General features: G+C 36.6%; 3 protein-coding genes and 1 pseudogene across 4 annotated transcripts; 2 read left to right on the top strand and 2 right to left on the bottom strand.

Annotated features, from left to right (window-relative positions):
- The first annotated feature begins 454 nt into the window (after window positions 1-454).
- Window positions 455-1,884, top strand: LOC116115749 (annotated as a pseudogene).
- Window positions 1,885-9,533: 7,649 nt separating this feature from the next.
- LOC116115735 (peptidyl-prolyl cis-trans isomerase CYP63-like) lies at window positions 9,534-11,485 on the bottom strand. 2 transcript variants are annotated; one of them, XM_031401870.1, is made up of 6 exons: window positions 11,389-11,485; window positions 10,292-10,416; window positions 10,130-10,184; window positions 9,880-9,968; window positions 9,684-9,732; window positions 9,534-9,559 (listed from the first exon to the last, which is right to left on the bottom strand). In XM_031401870.1, exons 2-5 carry the CDS (start codon window positions 10,367-10,369, stop codon window positions 9,691-9,693), a joined length of 264 nt encoding a protein of 87 aa, XP_031257730.1. In that variant the 5' UTR covers window positions 10,370-10,416; window positions 11,389-11,485; the 3' UTR covers window positions 9,534-9,559; window positions 9,684-9,690. The 2 variants fall into 2 exon arrangements, with proteins under 2 accessions (XP_031257730.1, XP_031257731.1); XM_031401871.1 differs by having other exon boundaries at window positions 10,292-10,412; window positions 11,389-11,470.
- A 423-nt stretch (window positions 11,486-11,908) lies between these two features.
- Window positions 11,909-13,707, bottom strand: LOC116115748 (ammonium transporter 3 member 1-like). Its single transcript, XM_031401880.1, has 3 exons — window positions 13,105-13,707; window positions 12,577-12,862; window positions 11,909-12,478 (listed from the first exon to the last, which is right to left on the bottom strand). The coding sequence occupies exons 1-3, from the start codon at window positions 13,705-13,707 to the stop codon at window positions 12,000-12,002; spliced, it is 1,368 nt and encodes a 455-aa protein (XP_031257740.1). The 3' UTR covers window positions 11,909-11,999.
- A 5,843-nt stretch (window positions 13,708-19,550) lies between these two features.
- Window positions 19,551-21,892, top strand: LOC116115721 (pentatricopeptide repeat-containing protein At4g32450, mitochondrial-like). Its single transcript, XM_031401847.1, has one exon. It carries the CDS (start codon window positions 19,575-19,577, stop codon window positions 21,744-21,746), a length of 2,172 nt encoding a protein of 723 aa, XP_031257707.1. The 5' UTR covers window positions 19,551-19,574; the 3' UTR covers window positions 21,747-21,892.
- The last annotated feature ends 1,132 nt before the right edge of the window (window positions 21,893-23,024 follow it).

Raw genomic sequence — 23,024 nt, 5'->3', positions numbered from 1 at the left:
AAGTTTTGACCGATTTGGTTAAAAGAAACTTTATTGATGAAGCGAAAGAATTGTACAATAAAATGGTTTTGAGAGTGTGAGTGGTGATCGAGTAAAGTTAGCACTTTTTTAAGAGAACAGAAGAATCAGCAAAACCCTTATTTAGATGATACTTCAAATCATCGTCAAAACCCAGTGATTTTAACACTGAGATCACAGCCTCATGATTTTCAGCACATCCAAACGGGGTTTATGTGGGTGGTTCAGGAGTTATAGGGAACGCACTACAACTGATTACCAATAATGCATTTCACAAACTGTTAACTTTAGTGGGTATAATTTGAATAATATGGACAACCGCAATAAACCTAATGGGCTCAGCACAATGTCTTGGGTGGACTTATATATCAAATCAGTATGGTCCTGTTAGGAGGGAGGTGAGAACAAGCCAAATCACGTTAATGGGATTTGCAGAATGCTGGCAATATCAGCAAATCTCAATGATCATCATACTGGAAATGTTGGAATTGATCTAATAGCCCAAGTGACAATCCAGAACCAAAATGCTGGACAATATCAGCAGAATCCTAATGTAGGACAATTTGTCCTACTCAATGAGATTCATGACAGAATGGTGACTTCTCAAGTGGTAACTAACCCTATATCGGGGAGGAATCAGCAGAGGCCTCAGAAAGTAGCCAAATATGGTACCCTGGAGGAGTTGGATAGTTTCATCGAGGAAGGAAAAGTGAAAGAAGCTGTTGAAGTTTTAGGGTTATTAGAAAGCAATGTATTCCAGTTGATTTGCCACGATTGGTTCAGCTAATGCAGGCGTGTGGGGAAGCCAAAGTTTTAGAAGAAGCAAAAGCTGCGCATGAACACATTGTAAGAACAATGACCCCACTTAAAGTCAGCAGCTACAATAGGATCTTGAAAATGTATTCAGAATGTGGCTCTATGGATGATGCATTTAATGTATTTAATAATATGGGGCAACGCAATTGACATCTTGGGACACTATGATAACGGGCCTTGCAAAAAATGGTCTAGGGGAGGATGCAGTTGATCTCTTCTCTCAATTCAAGCAAGCGACTGAAACCAGATGGTCAGATGTTTATCGGATTTTCTCTGCCTGTAGTGTTTTGGGTGATGCTGATGAGGGAATGCTGCATTTGAATCAATGATCAAGGACTATGGTATATTCCTCTATGAAGCATTATGTGAGTATAGTTGACATGTTGGGAAGCATAGGGTATTTATATGAAGCCCTGGAGTTTTGTTGAAAAAAGCCAATGGAGCCAAGTGTTGATGTTTGGGAGACACTGATGAATCTTTGCAGAATTCATGGGAACTTGGAGCTTGGTGACCGATGTGCTGAGACTTGTTGAACAACTAGATCCTTCCGTTTGAATGAGAAGTCAAAGGCAGGCCTTGTACAAGCTTCGGATCTTGTAGAGAAAAGTAAAGAAGAAAATGGCAAGTCAAAATCCTCTAGAAATTAGGAGCAGGGTCCGAATATCGAGCAGGAGATAAATCTCATCCGGAGACTGATAGAAGATATACTCTTATAAGAGGTTTGAAGTCTCAAATGAAAGAAGTTGGTTACATTCGGAGACAAATTTGTGTACATGACATTGATCAAGAAAGTAAGGAGAAGCTCTTCTTGCTCATAGTGAGAGACTTGCTCTATCACATGGTCTCCTCAACAGCCCAGCCCTCTACCATCCGGATAATAAAGAACCTTCGGTTTGCGGTGATTGCCATACTGCACTGAAAGTCATCTCAAAATTGTTGTAGAGAATTCGTTATACGAGATGCTAAGAGATTCCACCATTTAAAGATGGATTGTGCTCCTGTCGGGACTATGGTGACGATAATTTAGTCCAAGGTACTCAGTCTGTCTGACATTTTGAGTCTATTTCTGGTGTTCTCCACTGTGCCATGATTGTCTTTTAAATTTCCTCATTCATTTTTTGTTTGACGCCTTTTTTCTAGAGGTCTATATTTTTCTGACATTATCTTTCTCTGGTCTTTACTTTACAATTTGATTGAAGTGCAGCCAAAGAAGAAGGAAAAACATCACTGAAGGAGTAATGCCTTAGATATTTTACCCCAGGTATCTATTGTTCACAGGTGATGATATCTTGTTGGTTAATTGATTGATTTAGAAGGTTGTCAGACTCTGAGTCTAGTATGGCACACTACAGTGCATAAAAAGATGTCAACTTTATTGTAGATTCAGTAGGAGTGGAGGATATCAGATACAGAGAAAAGGGGGTTGTTTCTAATCCCGGGCAAAATATGCTGCAGGCCTTAAAGAAAACACAGAGCTCAGTGATATGGCTTGAACCAAGGGCAGTGTGCACAAACTGCATAGAATTTTGTGTCAAAAGCTAATGTGAGCATTGTTCTACTTTAGTACTTCACAACTGGTGTCTTGAGTGGAGCGGAAACTTGCTGGCAATCTTTTTTGCTGTCAGTTGCCCTTTTGATGGCTAAAAAGATGCACCTTTGGTTAATTGGTAATTATTTGATGTACGGTAAAGTTAGATTAGTTTCTTTCTCAGCTAGAATTCAAAGCAATCCTGATTGGTAAAAATCCCACAAATCAGAATTGTAATTAGAAATGCCAATCTAATAAGGCTATGATGCTTCTCCTCTTTGTTCCCTTTAAAATGAAACAAACTACAGTGTTAACTATTCATAGTACTAAATGGGGTTAAATACTTAAATCTCAATATGATAGACGATTTTGATCTAATTTTTTTTCCATATTGATTGATACACCAAGGGCTTTTGGCAGATCACCAGGGCCTTGAACATATACAGGTTTTATTCCATACTAGGGAGCATGTTGTAAAGTATAGTAGTGAGCCCTCAATACCTCCAGTTTCTCCTGATTTATACCACCGTTTCTAAAGTCACAGATTTGATAGTCATTGAGGCGAAGACCGAACATTTTCAGAATTCACTTTTGGTTTATGTCAGCTGCCAATACTGTTGAGCATCCAGTTCTTTTGTTATGATTTTGCCACAGCAAAGTTATTAAATTAGGCATTCAGGAATCATGCATTGGCATACTAACTGGTGTTTTTTGAACATGACAATACATTAAAAATTTATTGGGTGACAATGATAGCATAGAAGAAAAGGTAGCACACACCCAGTGTCACTAGAAATTGTTTATTAGGATTACTACAAGTAGTCCATTGCCACATTCCAAAAAAATTAACAAAATATTTCAGTTATATGAAAAACCAAAAATTTTAACTTTGCAGCTGAGGGGGTCCTATTGCTGCTCAAGGATTTGCTAGTTATCCAGCTAGAGTGACTATTAGTTGCCCAGTGAAAGTGAAGTTGCTGGAAAGCTTGTTCCATGCCTAAATCACTCGAAGAATTATTCAATATTGGTACCCAAAAATTTTGTTTCTCGCCCATCAAAATTCTACCAAAGAAGGAGCCGAAATTGATGATATAACCTTATCAGAGATGCTGATCACCTAATTCTTGTCGTGACAATTCAAGAAACCAAATGGCTGAGAGCCAAGCAGTAACACTCATGGTGTTCTTAAATTTTTCAAGACGAGTGCCACTAACAAAATCTGAACTTGAGGGAAGTCAGAAGATGGTTTCTTTCTTCTTTGCTTCTGTTTACATCGTTAGATTTTACCTCATGATTTCATCATATAATTTGGATCATAATGGAAGTGATCATACAAAGGGATGTAAATGGGAGAATATAAATATACATAGTGATAACAATTCCAGAAGTTATTTGACAGTTTTTTACCCTTAATGGAGTTTCAACAAGTTGTTCATACAAAGGGGGTTTGGGGACAAAAGACCTGATTTTTTTCCCTTCAAATATTCTGCAATGTGATGTTAATTCTATATAGGTTTTATCTTTTACTTCTCCAAAATGTATGCAGAAGCTTGGCAACTACATGGGTTCTGTTTAACTTAAAACATGAGGATGATTTCTTTTGCTTAGCATTGCAAGTTTGCTTATACCATTACATATTTTTTGCAAAAATTGCTCACTCAAGTAAGTAAACAGCTGTATCTCTTCTTGAATGCTGTTTATTGTCCATAGAATTGACAGACCCTGGAAATCTAAAAACCTGAGAAATCAAAACATGACAAATAAACTAAAATGTAATTTAAGTGGTTCCCGAATTTTTGTTGGAAAATACTTGAAACAAAATGTGAAAACAATAAAAAGAATGGAACAGATGGTTCATTTTTCTCTGAAAAAAATAATACATGTTCAGAAACTTTGCCTGAAAATGGAATTCTATATCCTCTGCTCCATTCTATTTAGTCCTTGAATTGCAACAAAATATTTTAAAAAATGCATTAAAATTCTTATCCCTTGTTCTTTCTTGTATTTTAACCGAATCAAGATATGGTTGATTTTCTTCGTTGACATTTTTTCTCTTCTCTTCATTGTAGATTGATTCACTACAACTACAAACATTGGTTTTATCTGGTTGATTAAATGTTTCTGACCTGATTGCATCTTCTGGATGTACCTGCAGACCTTGAGCCTGCATTAACAAAAGTTACATTACACAAGAACCTGGAAACAACCTTTCTTCTTTAAAACTTCTAAGCTGTAATTGTAAAAGGATGAAGTTTACTGAATATAATTGACCATGCGTGGAAGAGGATAAAATGCTTTGCCAAAGTGTATCAGTCTTGAAAAAATGGACTCCGAGAGTTAACAGTGAAGTTTATGAAAGGGCAAACAGGTCTTTTAATTGCTAAGTTGGCCTAATATTATTTCAACTGAAGAAAACGATACCGTTGAAGCAGAGAGTCTGTTATTTACAGTTGAGCCTTAAACCCTACTACCAGGTGGAGATCGAAGAAAACACGAGATCGAATGAAAAAGATTTGTTGAAGCGAAGATGAACCTGGAGGGCACTCGAATTCTACAGTGGAATAGGCGGAATGGTATCCCTCTCTAAACCTAACCCTAACGCTAAAACTATTTAGCTTCTTAATTCACTCTCTAATTACGTGCGCTGTTGTTAGAGGTATTCGTTAATGAAAGCCGGCGTGAACGCAGAAGTAGTAGAACATTTGACATCAACGAAAAACAATGATGTTTATCAGCACAATTTTGGTCACCGTCCTTATCAGGTTTTTTTTTTTTTTTTTTTTTTTTAACCATTTGTTTAATTTCATTTTGTGTTTTCTATTTTCATTTTGTCTTATTCTTCTGTTAATTGTATAGGGTAATATTCAGAGCCTCACTGCAACTGACGGACGCTATAAGGCACAGCATGGCTTCTTTCCCCTCCTTGCCACCTACACTCGACAAGGTCTTTTTTCTTTCCATCTTCTCTTTTGTGTTACATATATTATTATTATTGATTGGTGAATATTTTTTTCTCGACTCCAAAAGCAATCTGGTGTGCTCGAGCATTTCGTTTCTCAAACTTCTTGAACTTATACCACATATTTCGCAACCTCCGTTCTGTTATTATGGAAAATGTTGTTGGATTGAGGTTGTCCATGAAAATATCAGCTCATTATACTATAAAATTGGACTATTAGAATTTAAGCTAATTTATTTATTTATTACTTTTTGTTGGTTACAGACCTCAGATACTCATACAAAAATGATTGAGATATTGGGCACTCTAACTATGTTACGCAGGAGTTTATCTTGAGCCGCTACAGTTTGGTGTGCCTTATTCCAGGCCACGTTATTTTTGTCTGGTAGCCTCCTCCATTTTACTTCGCTTTTTAGCTGCTATTTTATTTGTCATTATCTTTTTTTATAATTTTATATATTCTATATAAGTCTTGTCTATATATACTGTTTGGTGGAAATCAGTGTATAATTTTCATTTGGGTCAATGGTGTTTCTGTTAAGAGTTATGTAGGATATATCCCATCACCGCTATAGTATGGTAGTTTTGTGGAGGATGACCACAACTGGTTTTAAAGCAGATTTTTCATAAAGTTCATTGATGGGTGACTATATTATTATGATTTTGCAGTGTTGCAGATATAAGTAAAGATAGTGATTATTTTGTCTCACATTGTGAAGAAAAGATCTTATGCATTTTAGTGACTTATTTAATTTACTTTGCAGGCAAAAAGAAAACCTTTCTCCTTTAGGTGCCAACTCTTTAATAACCACTCCTATGGTCCCAGGCCCATTGCATGGGCAGGATGATATTCTGTGATCAACAAACTGATCAATCGGAAGAGAGCTGGGATAAGTTGCTCCAATCTTGTGACCCTGTAGAAAGTTCTTGAATTCAAAAGCCCAAGCCACCAAATATACAGAAACTGATTTCTTGGAAACTAACAACGTTGCTACAGATAGTCTTGGAGCTTCAGAGAAAATTGCTGAAGCAAATGAATATGAGTCTATGGACCATATCTTGTTCCACTAAGCTTGATAGAGAGGTGGGGAAGTGCTATGGGTATCCTTATACTACTTTGAAATCATATATCTATTATCATAAGTATTCTTCCTTTTGTCGTAAATTGATTTCTGTATCTCTAGAGAAATCCTCAGAGTTTAGATATGTCTATCCAGACTCAAAACGGTGTTGTTGTTTTACAAAGAGCTATTATCGATATGTCAAAGGTACTGGTTCTCTTTTGGCAACTATCCGGTAAGATTTAATTTCAAACATGCAGTGATTTACAGAGTTTCTGCTAGAGTTGGTTCTAGGTATCAACCTGCTACATACTGGATGATAAATTTTGTTATTCATATCACGTGTCCAATATCCTCAATGTCAGGTTATGTGTTTTTGCTGCATGCTATTTACCCTGCCAAACGATTTGATTAAATTTAACTCAGGTTTCAAATAGTAACTCATCTGTTTGACTTTTGGTCAATTTTCTGGGTTTCTGGGAGTGCCTATTTTTTCTTTTAAACATTGCTCAGATCATCTTTTGTTTGATGTAGTTTTTCAGAGGTCTACATTTTCTAACAGTATCTTTTCGTGGTCTTTATGTACAATTTGATTGATATGCAGCCAAAGAAGAGGGAAAACAACTTCTCTGAAGGAGCAATGCCTTAGATATTTTACCCCAGGGAGGTATGACGAGTTACCTTGTATCTTGTTGTTCACAAGTGTTTTGATATTTTGTTTGTTTTAATTTAGATGTTTTGTCATTTTGATATTAGGTTGCTAATTTGCACTCTTTCCCGGAGGATTTTCAGTTCCCACAGCACATAAGCCTTAGACAACGGTATGCAATCGTTTCCCGTACATTGTTTCCCCATTGTGACGAGTAAACATAAATCTGCTGCATCATGTTATTACCAGTTTTTTTTTTGTCTTCATTAAATTTATCAGATCAGTTTCTTATCACTGCAGTTATGCATTGCTGGGAAATGGTTTAAGTATAGCAGTGGTCGCTCCCTTACTCCAGTATCTGTTTGCTCAGCCGCTGATATTCATTAGGACTCTATTTTACAAATGTCAGATGTCTCCATGTGAAGTCGCGCACAAATTACCAGTTTTTGCAGGGTTGATGAGTTGAGATAACTAGCTTATAAGTGTGAAAATTTGATGAGTTCGAATAACTAGCTTAAAATGTCTCAACTTTGCTAGCCCTTATCTGAGCCATGGCCCTTATAGTTAAGCCGGGTGTGAGAGGGCTTATCAGGCGGATTGAGCTGTATAATGAGCAGGAAGTTGGATTTTCAACAAGCAGTCCAGTTGTTGTATCTAATTTGTAAACGTGCTACACTTCTTAGAAACGGCAGAGAAATTGTGTTGAGGGAAATATAGAAGGTTCTAATACATCATCATTTCTACAGGTCCTTAAGTGCTAATTAATGTCATTTTATTCTTTAAACATTTCAGAGAACTGCCAGGATAGAATTTGTAACCCATTGACCATCTAACCATGACTTCGCTGGCAACCGCCATTTGCAATCGCGTTCAGCATATCCTCTACTTACTTTCTAGCTCTGTAAAGTTTTGTATTGTCTAGAAAATTAAAATTTAAGAGGACCATATGGATTTTTGGTGGAGTTAAACAATTTTTTTTTCATCCAAATAATGATTAAACATTTTTTTCACCCTAACTTTTAAAATAACTGTATTATCCAATTTATATTATGACAGTTAATAGAGAGGAAATTCGGTCTAGACTATTGGAGTTTTAAAGAGAGAGGCCGATAGTCTTTAGGGTGGAATGTTATCTTTCGTAGTTGATTAATTGAAATTTAACTTAGAAATTATGGCTACCAAACCTATTTGCTGATTATCGGTGATTGACGGGTTAGGAAGAATAGGGTTTGAGAGGTTTGATAATGATAATTGAGAAAGAGAATAGATGATATGGGATCGGAACATGCAAAATCAAAAATATAAGATATAAATACTATCTCAAAGGTACTATTATTTTGATGAGAACAGTGGTTACTGTTTCTGACCTTTCTGCTGGGTCAAAAGAAGAGAAATAACGGTGTGTTTATTATAGCAAGATCCTCAAGCAAAAGAATAATTGATTAACTCGGGCCAAATGCGGGCATAGCCAGCGCCCATGTCGCCGAAGTTCTTCCCTTTTAATTTCAAACAAAAGGGTTTAACCAGTCGGGTTTAGTACTTAGTCTGCAATTCGCCAACTTCCGACAATAACTATGAGATCTTCACTTACTTCTTCACCATCCCCCTTTATTCTTCGCTCTTTCAAGTACCCTAGGCCTCTATGCTCTCAACCAGAATGTCCCAACAAACGCGATTTCATCTAATCTCCATTTTCCGGGAATCCTGAATCAAACTTGGTTCTCCCGAGAAAATCACCCCGACACCCTTTCGCCGAAAACCCAACTTTCTCAGAATCCAAACAGCCTCATTTGCCTCACCCACTTTAGAGACCCAGATTTAACACCAACCGATGTGATAAACACTCTTATAAGCTACAAAAAACGACCCAATTTCAGCTTTGAAATACTTCATCGGGTGGGACGTTTTGTCAAAAGCCTCGATTCATTCTGTGTTTTGCTTCCATTCTGATGAAAACCACAGACTGGGCACACTAACAAGAACTCAAAATTAGCATAACTCCACAGCCACTATTGATGGTAGTGACTAGAAAAGCAAACATGACTAGCAAGAGGTTTAAAAATCTAAAGGGCTGTATTGTACTCGAGCATGGCAATTTCCAATAAAGACAATACCCAACAGCATTGGCAGAAAATTATTGAAGAAATCAAATTGTATCATCAGAAACACCTTTAGTTTAGGCATACCAGAAAGCTGTCACTGTAATAAAAAAATTCAGCTCAAGATATTGGAAACGATAAATCTAACAGATTCGTTATTCCACCACATAATACATTGGTCAGCTTTTTAGGCAATAATATATTTAATACTACATTTCCTTTATAGCCCCTAACTTAAGAACTTTTTTATTAGCCTTTTAAGAGTTCAACCTGAGAATTTCCGCTTAATCCAAAATTACAAAACAAAACTATACAAATTACATGTAACATTAATGCCTATTGAATAAACAAAACTAAAGTCTATAAATATACAAAAATGAAGTGTTTATGCAAAGAATACATACCATCTCGTTTTACAAAATCACCACCCTGCAAACGGAAACAAACTATTAGTGCACCAGTAAGCAAAATAAGACAACTGAAGTTGACAAAACTGCATTGGGTGAGGTTAAGCTCAGTAAATTTTGAATATAGACAACTTCGTAAGTACAACCTTAAAACTACATCACAAGAAAAGCAGTCGTGACCATCAGCCCTGTGTCCTACAGCATAAACAATAGTAACTGACTAAAGTAACTGACTGAAAGACAGACCACTTCTAAGCCATGTTCAACAAAAATGAGAAAACACATATTCTGAATCCATTCAAAGGAAAAACAACTAAATGTAAATAAGATAAAACAACAAACCTCAGCCATGGAACCTTTAATGATGCGATGAAAGAAGGACCCTTTATAGTGCAGTGGTTTCCCAGTTTTTAGACCAATTCCTTTTTCCCCTGAAGATGCAATAATAGTTTAACAATATAAATGTCTCAGCAAAACCATAAAATGATTGAAATTAGACCAGATGAATCAAAAGGTAATGCTACAATATCACAACCATGAGCCTACTATAGAAAAACATGTGACAAAAAAAGAAGCTATACACATGTATTACCTGTACAAAGTGCTCGAAAATTTTCTGCAGTCTTAGGAGCAACATCAGCAAACAGCTGTATGATAAAGAGAAACCATGCAATTAATTCAAGCAGAAAATTTGGAAGGGGGAGGGGAGAATGCCAAAAAATCATAAAGATGGTGAGTCCAAGCATAATAATACCTCAAAAACCATTCTTTCAACAGGATCACCATCGATTGAAACATCCATAAAAACCAGAGGATTCTTCTTCTTCGCCATTTATGCTTTCCAATATCAAAAATCAAGCTAGCTTAACAATGATCTATCTGACAAAATTAACAGGAACCCAAATCAAGCCAGTTCATCTGATTACATTCATGGAAAGCATAAAACTAAGTCAACTATACTGAGATACTGGATAAAAGTAACGCCAAAGAGCACCACTTCAGCATTGTGGAGACATCAATTTTATATTTCGGGATAAAAAAAGAAAGCATCTCTAGAGAGAGTTAACCCTCCAGAACTTTGCACTTCACACTCGTACATATTACAGACCGAACTCCAGTTGACAAAAACCAACATTTGTGACCAAAAATATCGATGGCTTAAGTGACAAGAAATATATCTCAGTTAACAAGTCAAGGCATCAAATCAATGCTGGTAGCTAACAACCATCTGGAGTAAAGCTCACAAGAAAATTATTCAGTGCTTGTCATCGGAGAAATCATATGTCCAAATAAACTCCAAAGTAGTAATGGCATTCAGCTAATATGAGAAAGATCAGTAAATCAATTGAGCAACCAGTAAAACCAATCTAGAGTAACCACAGATCTAAACTCCAAGCTTTATAAGCTTATGAACAGAATGAATCGAATAGAAGTCTAAAAAGCAAAAGAATCTGAACTTCCCTCAAGTTAACCAATGACCATCAAACTGATTTCACCCAAACAAAACGAAAAAACGAACGCATTAACAATCGTAGACAGGTCAAATAAACTAGAACAGTAAACCCTAGCAAGATTCCCGCAAAACCCTAATCTAAAACTAAACATGATTTAACAGCGAATAGGCTGAGAAATAGTTAATTACATTAACCACGAATTAGATGTAAACTAAAATCAAGTATATACAAACAAATTCAAGCAATATTAAAAATAATTGAGCAGAATAAAATAAATTTGACTAAGAATCAGATTAATGGTTTGAGAAAACGAGATAAAACAAAATAAAAATAATTGACATATAAAAGTTATTTACTCGTGTTGCAGAAAGAGTAAGCAATAAACCCTAGAATTCACCTGAGAAATGCAGAGCCACATAAAAAATGCAACGATATGACAGAAAGAACAGAAACCTTCCCCCAGCAAAACCTAGTCGCCTTTAAAAGAAGCCTAGCTACTTCTGCTCGCTAAGTGAAATTATCCATCCGTCCTCAAATTTCAAAGCATATTCTCTTAATTACCCTTTCCTTTTCTTAAAATCACGTGCACATCCTCCGTTGGATACTTGTATCCGAACATAAATAATATAATTCATTTTAATTTTAATTATATAATTCATATTAATTTTAATAATATAATTCATTTTACTTTTAATAATATAATCCATTTTATTACTCATTAACATAAAGGTATTATTAGTGAAATTCTTCTTAATATTTTGGATTTAATTATAAAATTTGTCGTAACTCTTTTCTTATTTTTTTTTATATAATTTGGAAAAAAATATGTAGACCAAAATCTTATAGAAAATAAAGATTTCCACACAAGATTGTAATTTTGAATGATTTTATTCTCTCTTAGGAGGAATTATGTTCTGAAATTAACATATTTTGATTAGACATTAGTTGTTTTCATGTCTTCTCAACTTGAAAATACTGCTTTATTCTTGTTCATAATCATACTACAAGCTACCTTCCACCCTCAGATTTTTCACCTTCACCCCAAATAGCATAAGCTTCTTCCCCATGAATAGCTTCATCACCAATCTCCATGTCTTCATCAGACATTCTCAGAGGTATAAATAGTTTAATTAAATTACAGATTAAGCTTGTACTAATGATGTTAAGAGTGACGATATAGACAATTCCAAGAAGCTGAATTCCAATTTGCCGGAATCCGATATGGATTTTTCCCATATCAAAACCATAGAACAGACCAACATATTCACCATATGAAGCATAGAACAAATAGTTGAGTCTTGGTTTTGCAAAGAGACCACTTAGGATTCCCCCAAGAGCGCCGGCAATGGCATGAGTGTGTAGAACTGCCATTGTGTCATCAACTTTTTGAAGAAGCTCAGATCTCTTATGCACAACCATCATGGTGAACCATGGAATTGAGCCTGAGCATATCCCCATTACAATTGCTGCCCATCCTTGGACAACCCCTACATCAAAGCATGAGCAAAACCTTATTATAAAATTTCTTTCCATGTGATATGATAAAGTTTTATGTAACACACAATTAGATGCATTGTTGACTTACCAGCTGCTGGGGTGATGCAAACTAAACCAGTGATCATGCCTTGAACGGCACCAATGACAGAAGATTTGCCAAAAAATACAAGATCTAGCTTGACCCAAACAAGCAAGCTGGTTGCAGTACATATATGTGTGTTTAAAACTGCCAAGGAAGCATCAGTGCTTACAACGTAAGGGTCTCCTCCATTGAACCCTGTCCAACCCATCCACAGAAGCCCTGCTCCCATTAACATGAGAAGAATATTATTTGGGGGAAATCTTTCCCTGTCCTTGGTTAGACGAGGACCGACCTGTGATGAAAATTAGAGTGTAATATGATCAAATGGATTTTTTAATGCATACTAGTCCTTAATTATTCTAACATACTAATACATATATAAAAATTACTAATCCACGGTGATTCTAAGTCACTTTTTTTGTCCTAAAACAAAACTTCTGCCAAAAAAAGGGGTTAATAGTTCTAGTATTCTAGAGTTGGATTAGCTGCTTATATTGATCCAAGTAAAATGAATTTTATGAAAAAATTTCATACCCAAAATGCAGCTGTGTAACCAGCAACTCCTGCAGACAGGTGAATCACATACCCACCAGAGTAATCTATAAGGCCTTTCTTGAAGAGGAAACCATTAGGACTCCAGATACTAAATGCTCCAATTGTGTAGGAAAAGGTTAGCCACAGTGGCACAAACATCATCCATGCATAGAAGTTCATGCGTCCTAGCACGGCTCCAGCAATCAAAATCAAGGTAATTGCTGCAAAAACAAATTGGAAATACACCATAGTAGCGTTGGGAAACTTTCCAGAAAATGTCTGTTCAAGGAGAAAACCGTTCCCTAATGAAGCATTTGGAACTCCCCAAAATGGAACATACCTTGTCCCAAAAGACATCCTGTAGCCCCAACAAACCCAACAAAGAAGAACACAAGCAAAAGCATAAAGTGCCATGAATGCAGAATTGACAGCCCATTTTTTCTTCACCCCTCCTCCATAAAGGAGAATAAGTCCTGGAACACTTTGCATACCAACCAGTGTAGCAGCTGTGAGTTGCCATGCATTATCACCTTTGTTCATCCAACCAGGGCTTGCCTCATTTGGCGCTAGATTTGAAGGGAAAGGAGAGGGTGCATCAGCCATGTTTAGCTCTCCTAATTCTGAATCAAACAACGTGATAATAATTCTCGAGAATAGATTTAAGTTCTACATTGCTGAGCTTATAACCAGGCCTTTGTTGTTTTGATTCTGCCGATAAGCTGTCTCACTGATGGTATCTCTCTTGTCATTGTTTAAATTTTTTTAACTTTTCTATGACATTGTTTGGATTGTATACTTGCTAAGGCTCATCATTACTGATATTTTATTAATATTGGCGGTTACTCCAACCAAATTTAACGGTATTTACAAAGATATATTAGCATCTTGCTGTTGTTGCATATTTACAGCCGCAATAATTAGCATGGCATATTCCAGGCTGTCTACTAATCGAAGTGGGTCTTGGAATGTCATATGTAACTCTTAGTATGCACACAAATATTAGAAATTAGAGTTCTATCTGTGATACTGAGCAATAGTATCTTCTCTTCTTCTTCCTTTTGTCTCCAGAAGATTTCTAGTGTTTTCCCTTCCTCTCAGTACTTCATATTGATTGTCATCCAAGGAAACATCCTTCACCATCATTCAGTATCTGTATTTAGAAACAATCAAATTAATAATTGATACTCAACCTACAGTCTCAGGTTCGATTCTCCGTTAGACACAAAGGTAATACTTTTGCTCATAATTCACATGAGGGTAGTGGCGGTGGGTTACTGTGAGATAGCTTCCCTTAAGGATTAGTCAAGGTGCTCGTAAGCTAGCCCGGACACCTAGATTAAAAAAGAAAAAAGAAAAAAAAGTGTTAGATGAATTTCTAACCTTCACCAAATTCACTGTCACAGTTGGCCTCCCTTCTTCATCGCCAGCATTTTCAATTTTTTTTTAAAACCTGTTTTTCCTGCACAAGCTCCCCATAAGAGTACATATTTCCTGTTAATAATTTAACATCACTTGACAAAATAGCTTTAAATTTAACACGAAATGCCTGAGTTAAATGAATTTTACAGCCTCATAATATTCAAGTATGTAGTAGCATCCAAAAGAAGGGAATTTAGATGCGCCTTGCAACGGGGCAAGTCAAACAAATGTTTCACAACCTGCGTGTCTTACATAACGAAAATGATAGAGCCACCGAAGGTTGCGTACCGAATCTGTGCACCGAATGACGTTGCAAAATCTTGACCGTTTATTAATATTAACTGATAATGAATCAACGGTCAGGATTTTGCCACGTTATTCGGTGCACAGATTCGGTGCGCAACCTTCGGTGGCTATAGCATTACTCCTTACATAATCAGGAACCACTAATATACATCACAAATCGTCACATCAATGAGCGTAATATAAATGATGTATTATTCTAACAATATATGGAACTGTTTGATCACGATTGATCGGAGTAGAGTTTATGAAAACATCATTTTTGTGAAAAGATTATTACTGTAGTTATTGTGTGGGAAAAAAAAATCGTTTTGATTCTGTCGAGTTCCAATAATGAAATAAATATATTACGGCCAGTGTTTTAACCCAATTCTGATAAGATCTACGCTTAAATTCACCTTGTGAACTGACCACTCTATTAGTTGAGTAATACTACAAGTTAAGTTAAATCGGATTTCAATCCCAAAATATGAATCAATTCTATTTACTTTTCACTTTAGTCAAGATCCAAAATCTTACTTGAAGTGGTAAATATAGACAAGTGACAAGACTTTCTTCCTCATTGAGACTCATCTACTAAGTAGGACTTAGAGTTCTATTAGGATTCCAACCTCTTTGGTTCACTATATAAACAAAGGTTAAATTTCTTATTATTCATTCAGAAATCACTTAGCTTTAGCTTTTAAATTATTGCTTTCAAGAATCATAGCCTTTGCTCATAGTGAAGCTTAGTTCCAATTAACTTCATCACCCTACCACCCTTAGCCGCCGCAAAATTGTGCTTCGACCACTTTGTGTTAGTCTAGCCTTGTCTAGCCCTAGTCACATTGTTATAGTAAACCCTTCCCGCTCTCAACCCTCACTAAATATTAACTTGAGTGCACCGGTATTCCTCGAGCCTTCACATTCCTTTATTCTCTCTGTGTAGGTCCATAGATTGTCAGCGACTTGCTTCTCACAAAATCCGTCACTTCCGAATAAATCATAGATTTTACCGTCTAGCTTAAAAAGAGCTTACTAAAGAAGCACAAATTGTAAAATGATTTATTTTAAATATTATAAATACTTTTTTAAAATACAACCAAAATAATGTAAAAAAAAGTTCGAACTGTGTTGTTGTTTTGACCATTCCAATCTATGATTTGAATCCAAAATAGTGATTTGTGGTAAAACACTATTGCATCTCAATCCATTGCACAAAAAGAATATTCTCTTTCTTTTTCTTTTGTTGTAATAATAACAATTAATCTATTTTACTCGTTTTTTGTATATATTAATTAAATATTGGGAATGATATTTTTTTAAATAACAATTACTTTGAAATTATACTAATTTAATAAAATAAATACTTTATTTATTCCAATAAAGATTACATTAATATTAGAAAAACATTACCTGTAATATAAAATGATACCAAAAATAAAAAAAAAAAAAGACAACAACAACATAAAAGTAAAATTCATATTGACAGTAATTTAATTTTTGAATTAGTATATTTTCCCACAAATGATTAATTAGTATAATTTTAGTTTGAGTTTGTAGGTTAAATTATATAAATAAAGTTTTGTTTTTAATTTTTCATCATTTTTAATTATATAATTTATGATTATATTATAAATATAATATAAATAATAATCAAAAACTTAAATACAAATAACAAAAAAAAAATATATATTTTTATATATGTTTGAACATGCCCAAATTGGTGTTGAACAATGTTACACAAATTTCGTGACTGTACATGGACACCAAATTGCTGCAAAAATTGGTGCTGGTTGGAGCTGTTTCACACATTTTGGTGTTTTTATACAAAATAGCGGGGGTGGAGATGGCCTTAGAAAAAGTTTTCTATTGCTAGTTTTTTTTTTTTTTTTTTTTACTTATTAAATTTGATCAGAATTCAGATCAGTTTCTTGTCACTGCAGTTATGCATTGGGAAAAGGATTTAAGCATAGCAGTGATCGCCCTTTCTCAAGCCATCACGTATTCATTTAAAGACTCCTATTTGACAAATTCCAGTGTCTGTGTGAAGTGTATCAAGTTACCAATTTTTGCAGGGATTGATGAGTTCAAAATAGCTAGCTTATATGTCTCAACTTTGCTAGTACTCGTAGTGTAGTTGAGCCAAGGATCAAAGGGCGTCCACTGTCAGGACTAGATTTTCAACAGAGCCTGTTGTATTAAATTTATAAAGTGTTACACTTGTTGTAAGGCCAAGGAAATATAGAGGTGTAATATATACTCATTTTACAGGTGCTAACTGCTAAGTGCCAAGAACAACATTTTTTTGTTGCCATGGTGAGAAATAGTAGAGTTGATGTTCCAATGTCCTAATGGATTAGTAGAGGTTAGGGCTGTTTAACGAACCGAGCCGCTCGTGAGCTGGCTCGATTGTCTGATAACGAGCCGGCTCGACTTGGCTCGTGAGACAGAACAGGCCGAGTTCGAGCCATACTGACTTGGCTTGTTAGGCTCGCGAGCCGAGCCTGGCTAGAAATACCGGGGTGCTTTTTGAGAATTTTGAAATACTGGATTTAATGAAAATAATGCAATACAAGTTTTATAAAAACAGAAGGGCCCTGTTAATTAAAATCCCCAAATCGTCGAATCCTTCGCCAGTAAAACCCTGTGTTGTAAAAGTTGAATCAAATTTGTTCTCTCAAACTAACGATTTATTCTCATCATCAACACACAATTTCCGTCGCATTTCGTGGGAATTCGTCAGCTTCGCGGGATCTTCGATAGTCGTTTGATCTTTGTTGATCTCCGTCATCTTCGTCCAAGCTGTCATCAGATCTGAATCATTTCATCGGATTTGAATCATCTTCGTCGGATTTTGTGGGATTTTAATCGGTGAGTAAGGGAAAATGATTGTGGTACCTGGAAGGGTCAAGGTGATTGGAGGAGGATTGGGGAGAGACCAATGCGGGAAAGAGGCAGCCTTCATTGCTTTGATTAGTTAAGAGAGTTTATATTCGAATGTTGAAACCTAAAACTAAGTCTCCCATTCTGTGCAGTGGAGAAGTACAAGCTGTAAAGGAATTCCAAAGTCTTTGAGTGTTGGGCAAGTTGTCAGGGCATTTATTTGGGTTTTATGGCAGTTCAACAATCAATGCGCAGTGCTGCCCAGCAAATTTTTTTTTTTTTTTAAAAAAAAAGGAGTTAGCTCGCAAGTCGGCTCGAAATATATTAAAACCATTACGAGCTGAGTTGAGTCTTATAATTTATGACTCGACTCGGCTGGCTCGTCAAATTTTTCTCTTTCATGAGCCGAGCTCGCTAAGCCGAAAATTTGACTCAGCTCGGCTCGATAACACCCCTAGTAGAGGTATACGTAAACTAGCTTAGACACCCGGTCCATATATATATATATATATATTATATATATATATATAATATATATATATATATATATATATATATATCTAATATATATGCAATGATGTCTGATGACCTAATGTAAATGAAAGAGAAATTTAGAGTTGGAGGTAATTATTTCCGTAAAACTTTTCTTGATGGTTAAATATAGTCATGCTGTTCTATTTTTCAATGTTCGAAAACCGAACCGGACTATGACCCGTTCAAGGGTGGTTCCGGTTTGACCGGTTGGATCGGGCGGTTGGACCGTATTCTATAAAAAATTTTAGTCCCTGAATGTTTGAAATTCATCAAAAACACCCTATATATCCCTTAAGGTTTGAAATCTCTCCAAAACACCCTTGTCACGCAAAGGGACTGGTGATGGTGGTGGCAAAGACGATCGTCGGCCAATCGAGGTTGGAATCATGAAGCTTTGAGTATAGGTGCCGGGGAATCTGATGGTGGTGCAAGGAGTTCCATCGGTGGTAGAAATCACCGAAATCAACAAAAGAAGTCGACGATCGCGTGAACTTTAGGGGGACGGTGAGCGACGAAGGTTGGATGAGGCGACCGAAATGGCGGGGTTTGTCATGGAAATGCCATCAAGTCTAATGGTGGTGTTTTCTCTATCGAACAATGTCAGAATCGACAGGATTGAGCTGCGATTGGAACGCGATTCGGCACTATTCGACTAGTCCAACCGTGGTCCAATTCGGTTTGAATACAATTAACGGTTTTTAAGGATTTCGGACTGGATATGCCACCGGTTACGGGTTAAACCGGATGGTCCGGTCAAGTTTCAGAACAATTGCTATTTTCTGCTGGGTCAAAGAAAGCAAAAGGATTAATCTGGGTAAGTCTGGCCATAGCCCAGCCCATGTCGCCCAAATTCTTCGTTCTCAATTTCAAAGCAGAAGGTTAAATTTCGAAACAAAAGGGTTCAACCAGTAGGGTTTTATCTGCAGCTTGCCTTGCTAATTACCCACCAAACAGCAATGAGATTTACACTTACTTCTTCACCAATCCGTCTATTTCTTCTCCGTTCTTTCAAGTATCCTAGGCCTCTATGCTCTCAATCAGCTTGTCTTAACGAATCGATTTCATCAGAGTACCCATTTTCCGAGAATCCTGAAAGAAACTTGGAATTTTCCGAGAAAATCACCTCAGACTTCTATTCGCTCCGAAACCCAACTTTCTCAGAATCCGAACACGCTCGTTACACCTTACCCACTTTAGAGTCCACAGATTTAACACAAACCAGTGTGATAAACACTCTTTTAAGCTACAAAAACGATCCACTTTCAGCTTTGAGACACTTCAATCTGGTTGAACAGAAGCGAGGTTTTTCCGAAAGCCTCTATTCATTCGGTGTTTTGCTTCACATTCTGATGAAAAGCTCAACGACTCATGGGCACGCTCGCAATTTGCTCGATCAATACGTTTCGGGCTTTTCCGGACCAACATCGATTGCTCTTGTTGACTACTTGATCGAGTGTGCAAAAAGGTTCGATTTTGATTTAGATTCGAGAGTTTTCAATTACTTGTTGGATAGTTATGTTAAAGCTGGTGAAAAAAATGATGCTTTTGAGTGTTGTTGTAGAATGATGGAGCGTAATATAATTCCTCGGGTTGAACTGGTAAACAAAGTTTTGACCGATTTGGTTAAAAGAAACTTTATTGATGAAGCGAAAGAATTGTACAATAAAATGGTTTTGAGAGGTGTGAGTGGTGATCGAGTAAAAGTTAGCACTTTTTTAAGAGGAGAGAAGAATCAGCAAAACCCTTATTTAGATGATACTTCAAATCATCGTCAAAACCCTAGTGATTTTAACACTGAGAACCACAGCTCTATAGATTCTCAGCACATACCAAACGGGGTTTATGTGGGTGGTTCAAGGAGTTATAGGGAAAGCACTACAACTGATTACCAGAATAATGCATTTCAACAAACTGTTAACTTTAGTGGGTATAATTTGAATAATAATGGACAACCGCAAATAAACCCTAATGGGGCTCAAGCACAAATGTCTTGGGGTGGACATTATAATATGCAGAATCAGTATGGTCCTGTTAGGGAGGGAGGTGGAGAAGCAAGCCAAAAGCTTCACGTTAATGGGAGTGTTATGCAGAATGCTGGGCAATATCAGCAAATCTCAAGTGATCATCATACTGGAAATTTTGGAATTGATCATAATAGCCCAAGTGACAATCTGCAGAACCAAAATGCTGGACAATATCAGCAGAATCCTAATGTAGGACAATGTTTGTCCTCCTCAAATGAGATTCATGATAGAATGGTGACTTCTCAAGTGGTAACTAACCCTATATCTGGGGAGGAATCAGCAGAGGCCTTAGAAAGTAGCCAAAATAATGGTACCCTGGAGGAGTTGGATAGTTTCATTGAGGAAGGAAAAGTGAAAGAAGCTGTTGAAGTTTTAGGGTTATTAGAAAAGCAATGTATTCCAGTTGATTTGCCACGATTGGTTCAGCTAATGCAGGCGTGTGGGGAAGCCAAAGTTTTAGAAGAAGCAAAAGCTGTGCATGAACACATTGTAAGAACAATGACCCCACTTAAAGTCAGCAGCTACAATAGGATCTTAAAAATGTATTCAGAATGTGGCTCTATGGATGATGCATTTAATGTATTTAATAATATGGGGCAACGCAATTTGACATCTTGGGACACTATGATAACGGGCCTTGCAAAAAATGGTCTAGGGGAGGATGCAGTTGATCTCTTCTCTCAATTCAAGCAAGCAGGACTGAAACCAGATTGTCAGATGTTTATCGGGATTTTCTCTGCCTGTAGTGTTTTGAGTGATGCTGATGAGGGAATGCTGCACTTTGAATCAATGATCAAGGACTATGGTATTATTCCGTCTATGAAGCATTATGTGAGTATAGTTGACATGTTGGGAAGCATAGGGTATTTATATGAAGCCCTGGAGTTTGTTGAAAAAATGCCAATGGAGCCAAGTGTTGATGTTTGGGAGACACTGATGAATCTTTGCAGAATTCATGGGAATTTGGAGCTTGGTGACCGATGTGCTGAGCTTGTTGAACAACTAGATCCCTCCCGTTTGAATGAGAAGTCAAAGGCAGGCCTTGTACAAGCTTCGGATCTTGTAGAAGAGAAAGTAAAGAAGAAAGTGGCAAGTCAAAATCCTCTAGAAATTAGGAGCAGGGTCCATGAATATCGAGCAGGAGATAAATCTCATCCGGAGACTGATAGGATATATACTCTTATAAGAGGTTTGAAGTCTCAAATGAAAGAAGTTGGTTACATTCCGGAGACAAAATTTGTGCTACATGACATTGATCAAGAAAGTAAGGAGGAAGCTCTTCTTGCTCATAGTGAGAGACTTGCTCTATCACATGGTCTCCTCAACAGCCCAGCCCGTGCTACCATCCGGATAATAAAGAACCTTCGGGTTTGTGGTGATTGCCATACTGCACTGAAAGTCATCTCAAAAATTGTTGGTAGAGAATTCGTTATACGAGATGCTAAGAGATTCCACCATTTTAAAGATGGATTGTGCTCCTGTCGGGATTATTGGTGACGATAATTTAGTCCAAGGTACTCAGTCTGTCTGACATTTTGAGTCTATTTCTGGTGTTCTCCACTGTGCCATGATTGTCTTTTAAATTTCCTCATTCATTTTTTGTTTGACGCCTTTTTTCTAGAGGTCTATATTTTTCTGACATTATCTTTCTCTGGTCTTTACGTTTACAATTTGATTGAAGTGCAGCCAAAGAAGAAGGGAAACACATCACTGAAGGAGTAATGCCTTAGATATTTTACCCCCAGGTATCTTATTGTTCACAAGTGAATGATATCTTGTTGGTTAATTGATTAATTTAGAAGGTTGTCAGACTCTGAGTCTAGTATGGCACACTGCAGTGCATAAAAAAGATGTCCACTTTATTGTAGATTCAGTAGGAGTGGAGGATATCAGATACAGAGAAAAGGGGGTTGTTTCTAATCCCAGGGCAAAATATGCTGCAGGCCTTAAAGAAAACATCAGAGCTCAGTGATATGGCTTGAACCAAGGGCAGTGTGCACAAACTGCATAGAAGTGTTGTGTCAAAAGCTAATGTGAGCACTGAGCATTGTTCTTCTTTAGTTACTTCACAACTGGTCTGTCTTGAGTGGAGCGGAAACTTGCTGGCATTCTTTTTTGCTGTCAATTGCCCTTTTGATGGCTATAAAGAATGCACCTTTGGTTAAATTGGTAATTATTTGATGTACGGTAAAGTTAGATTAGTTTCTTTCTCAGCTAGAATTCAAAGCAATTCTGATTGGTAAAAATCCTACCAATCAGAATTGTAATTAGAAATGCCAAATATAATAAGGCTATGATGCTTCTCCTCTTTGTGTTCCCTTTAAAATGAAACAAACTACAGTGTTAACTATATTCTATAGTACTAAATGGGGTTAAATACTTAAATCTCAATAATGATAGACGATTTTGATCTAATTTTTTTTCCATATTGATTGATACACCAAGGGCTTTCGATAGATCACCAGGGCCTTGAACATGTACAGGTTTTATTCCATACTAGGGAAGCATGTTGTAAAGTATAGTAGTGAGCCCTCAATACCTCCAGTTTCTCCTGGATTTATAACACCGTTTCTAAAGTCACCAGATCTGATAGTCATTAGAGGCGAAGACCGAACAATTTTCAGAATTCAATTTTTGGTTTTAATGTCAGCTGCCAATACTGTTGAGCATCCAGTTCTTTTGTTATGATTTTGCCACAGCAAAGTTATTAAATTAGGCATTCAGGAATCGTGCATTGGCATACTAACTTGGGTGTTTTTGAACATGACAATACAT

The sequence above is a fragment of the Pistacia vera genome, unplaced genomic scaffold, assembly GCF_008641045.1.
Source record: "Pistacia vera cultivar Batoury unplaced genomic scaffold, PisVer_v2 Contig752, whole genome shotgun sequence".
Classification (NCBI taxonomy): domain Eukaryota; kingdom Viridiplantae; phylum Streptophyta; class Magnoliopsida; order Sapindales; family Anacardiaceae; genus Pistacia; species Pistacia vera.
This window is presented reverse-complemented; position numbering and strand designations above follow the sequence as displayed.

Excerpts from the sequence above, each read along its gene's own strand:
- LOC116115735 (XM_031401870.1), bottom strand. The coding sequence starts at position 10,369 with ATGGCGAAGAAGAAGAATCCTCTGGTTTTTATGGATGTTTCAATCGAT. Across the intron at positions 10,185-10,291 it reads TTGAAAGAATGGTTTTTGAG|CTGTTTGCTGATGTTGCTCC; the intron begins GTATTATTATGC and ends TTTATCATACAG. Across the intron at positions 9,733-9,879 it reads TTAAAGGTTCCATGGCTGAG|GACACAGGGCTGATGGTCAC; the intron begins GTTTGTTGTTTT and ends TTTATGCTGTAG.
- LOC116115748 (XM_031401880.1), bottom strand. The coding sequence starts at position 13,707 with ATGGCTGATGCACCCTCTCCTTTCCCTTCAAATCTAGCGCCAAATGAG. Across the intron at positions 12,863-13,104 it reads GTTACACAGCTGCATTTTGG|GTCGGTCCTCGTCTAACCAA; the intron begins GTATGAAATTTT and ends TTTTCATCACAG. Across the intron at positions 12,479-12,576 it reads TTGCATCACCCCAGCAGCTG|GGGTTGTCCAAGGATGGGCA; the intron begins GTAAGTCAACAA and ends GCTTTGATGTAG.
- LOC116115721 (XM_031401847.1), top strand. The coding sequence starts at position 19,575 with ATGAAAAGCTCAACGACTCATGGGCACGCTCGCAATTTGCTCGATCAA.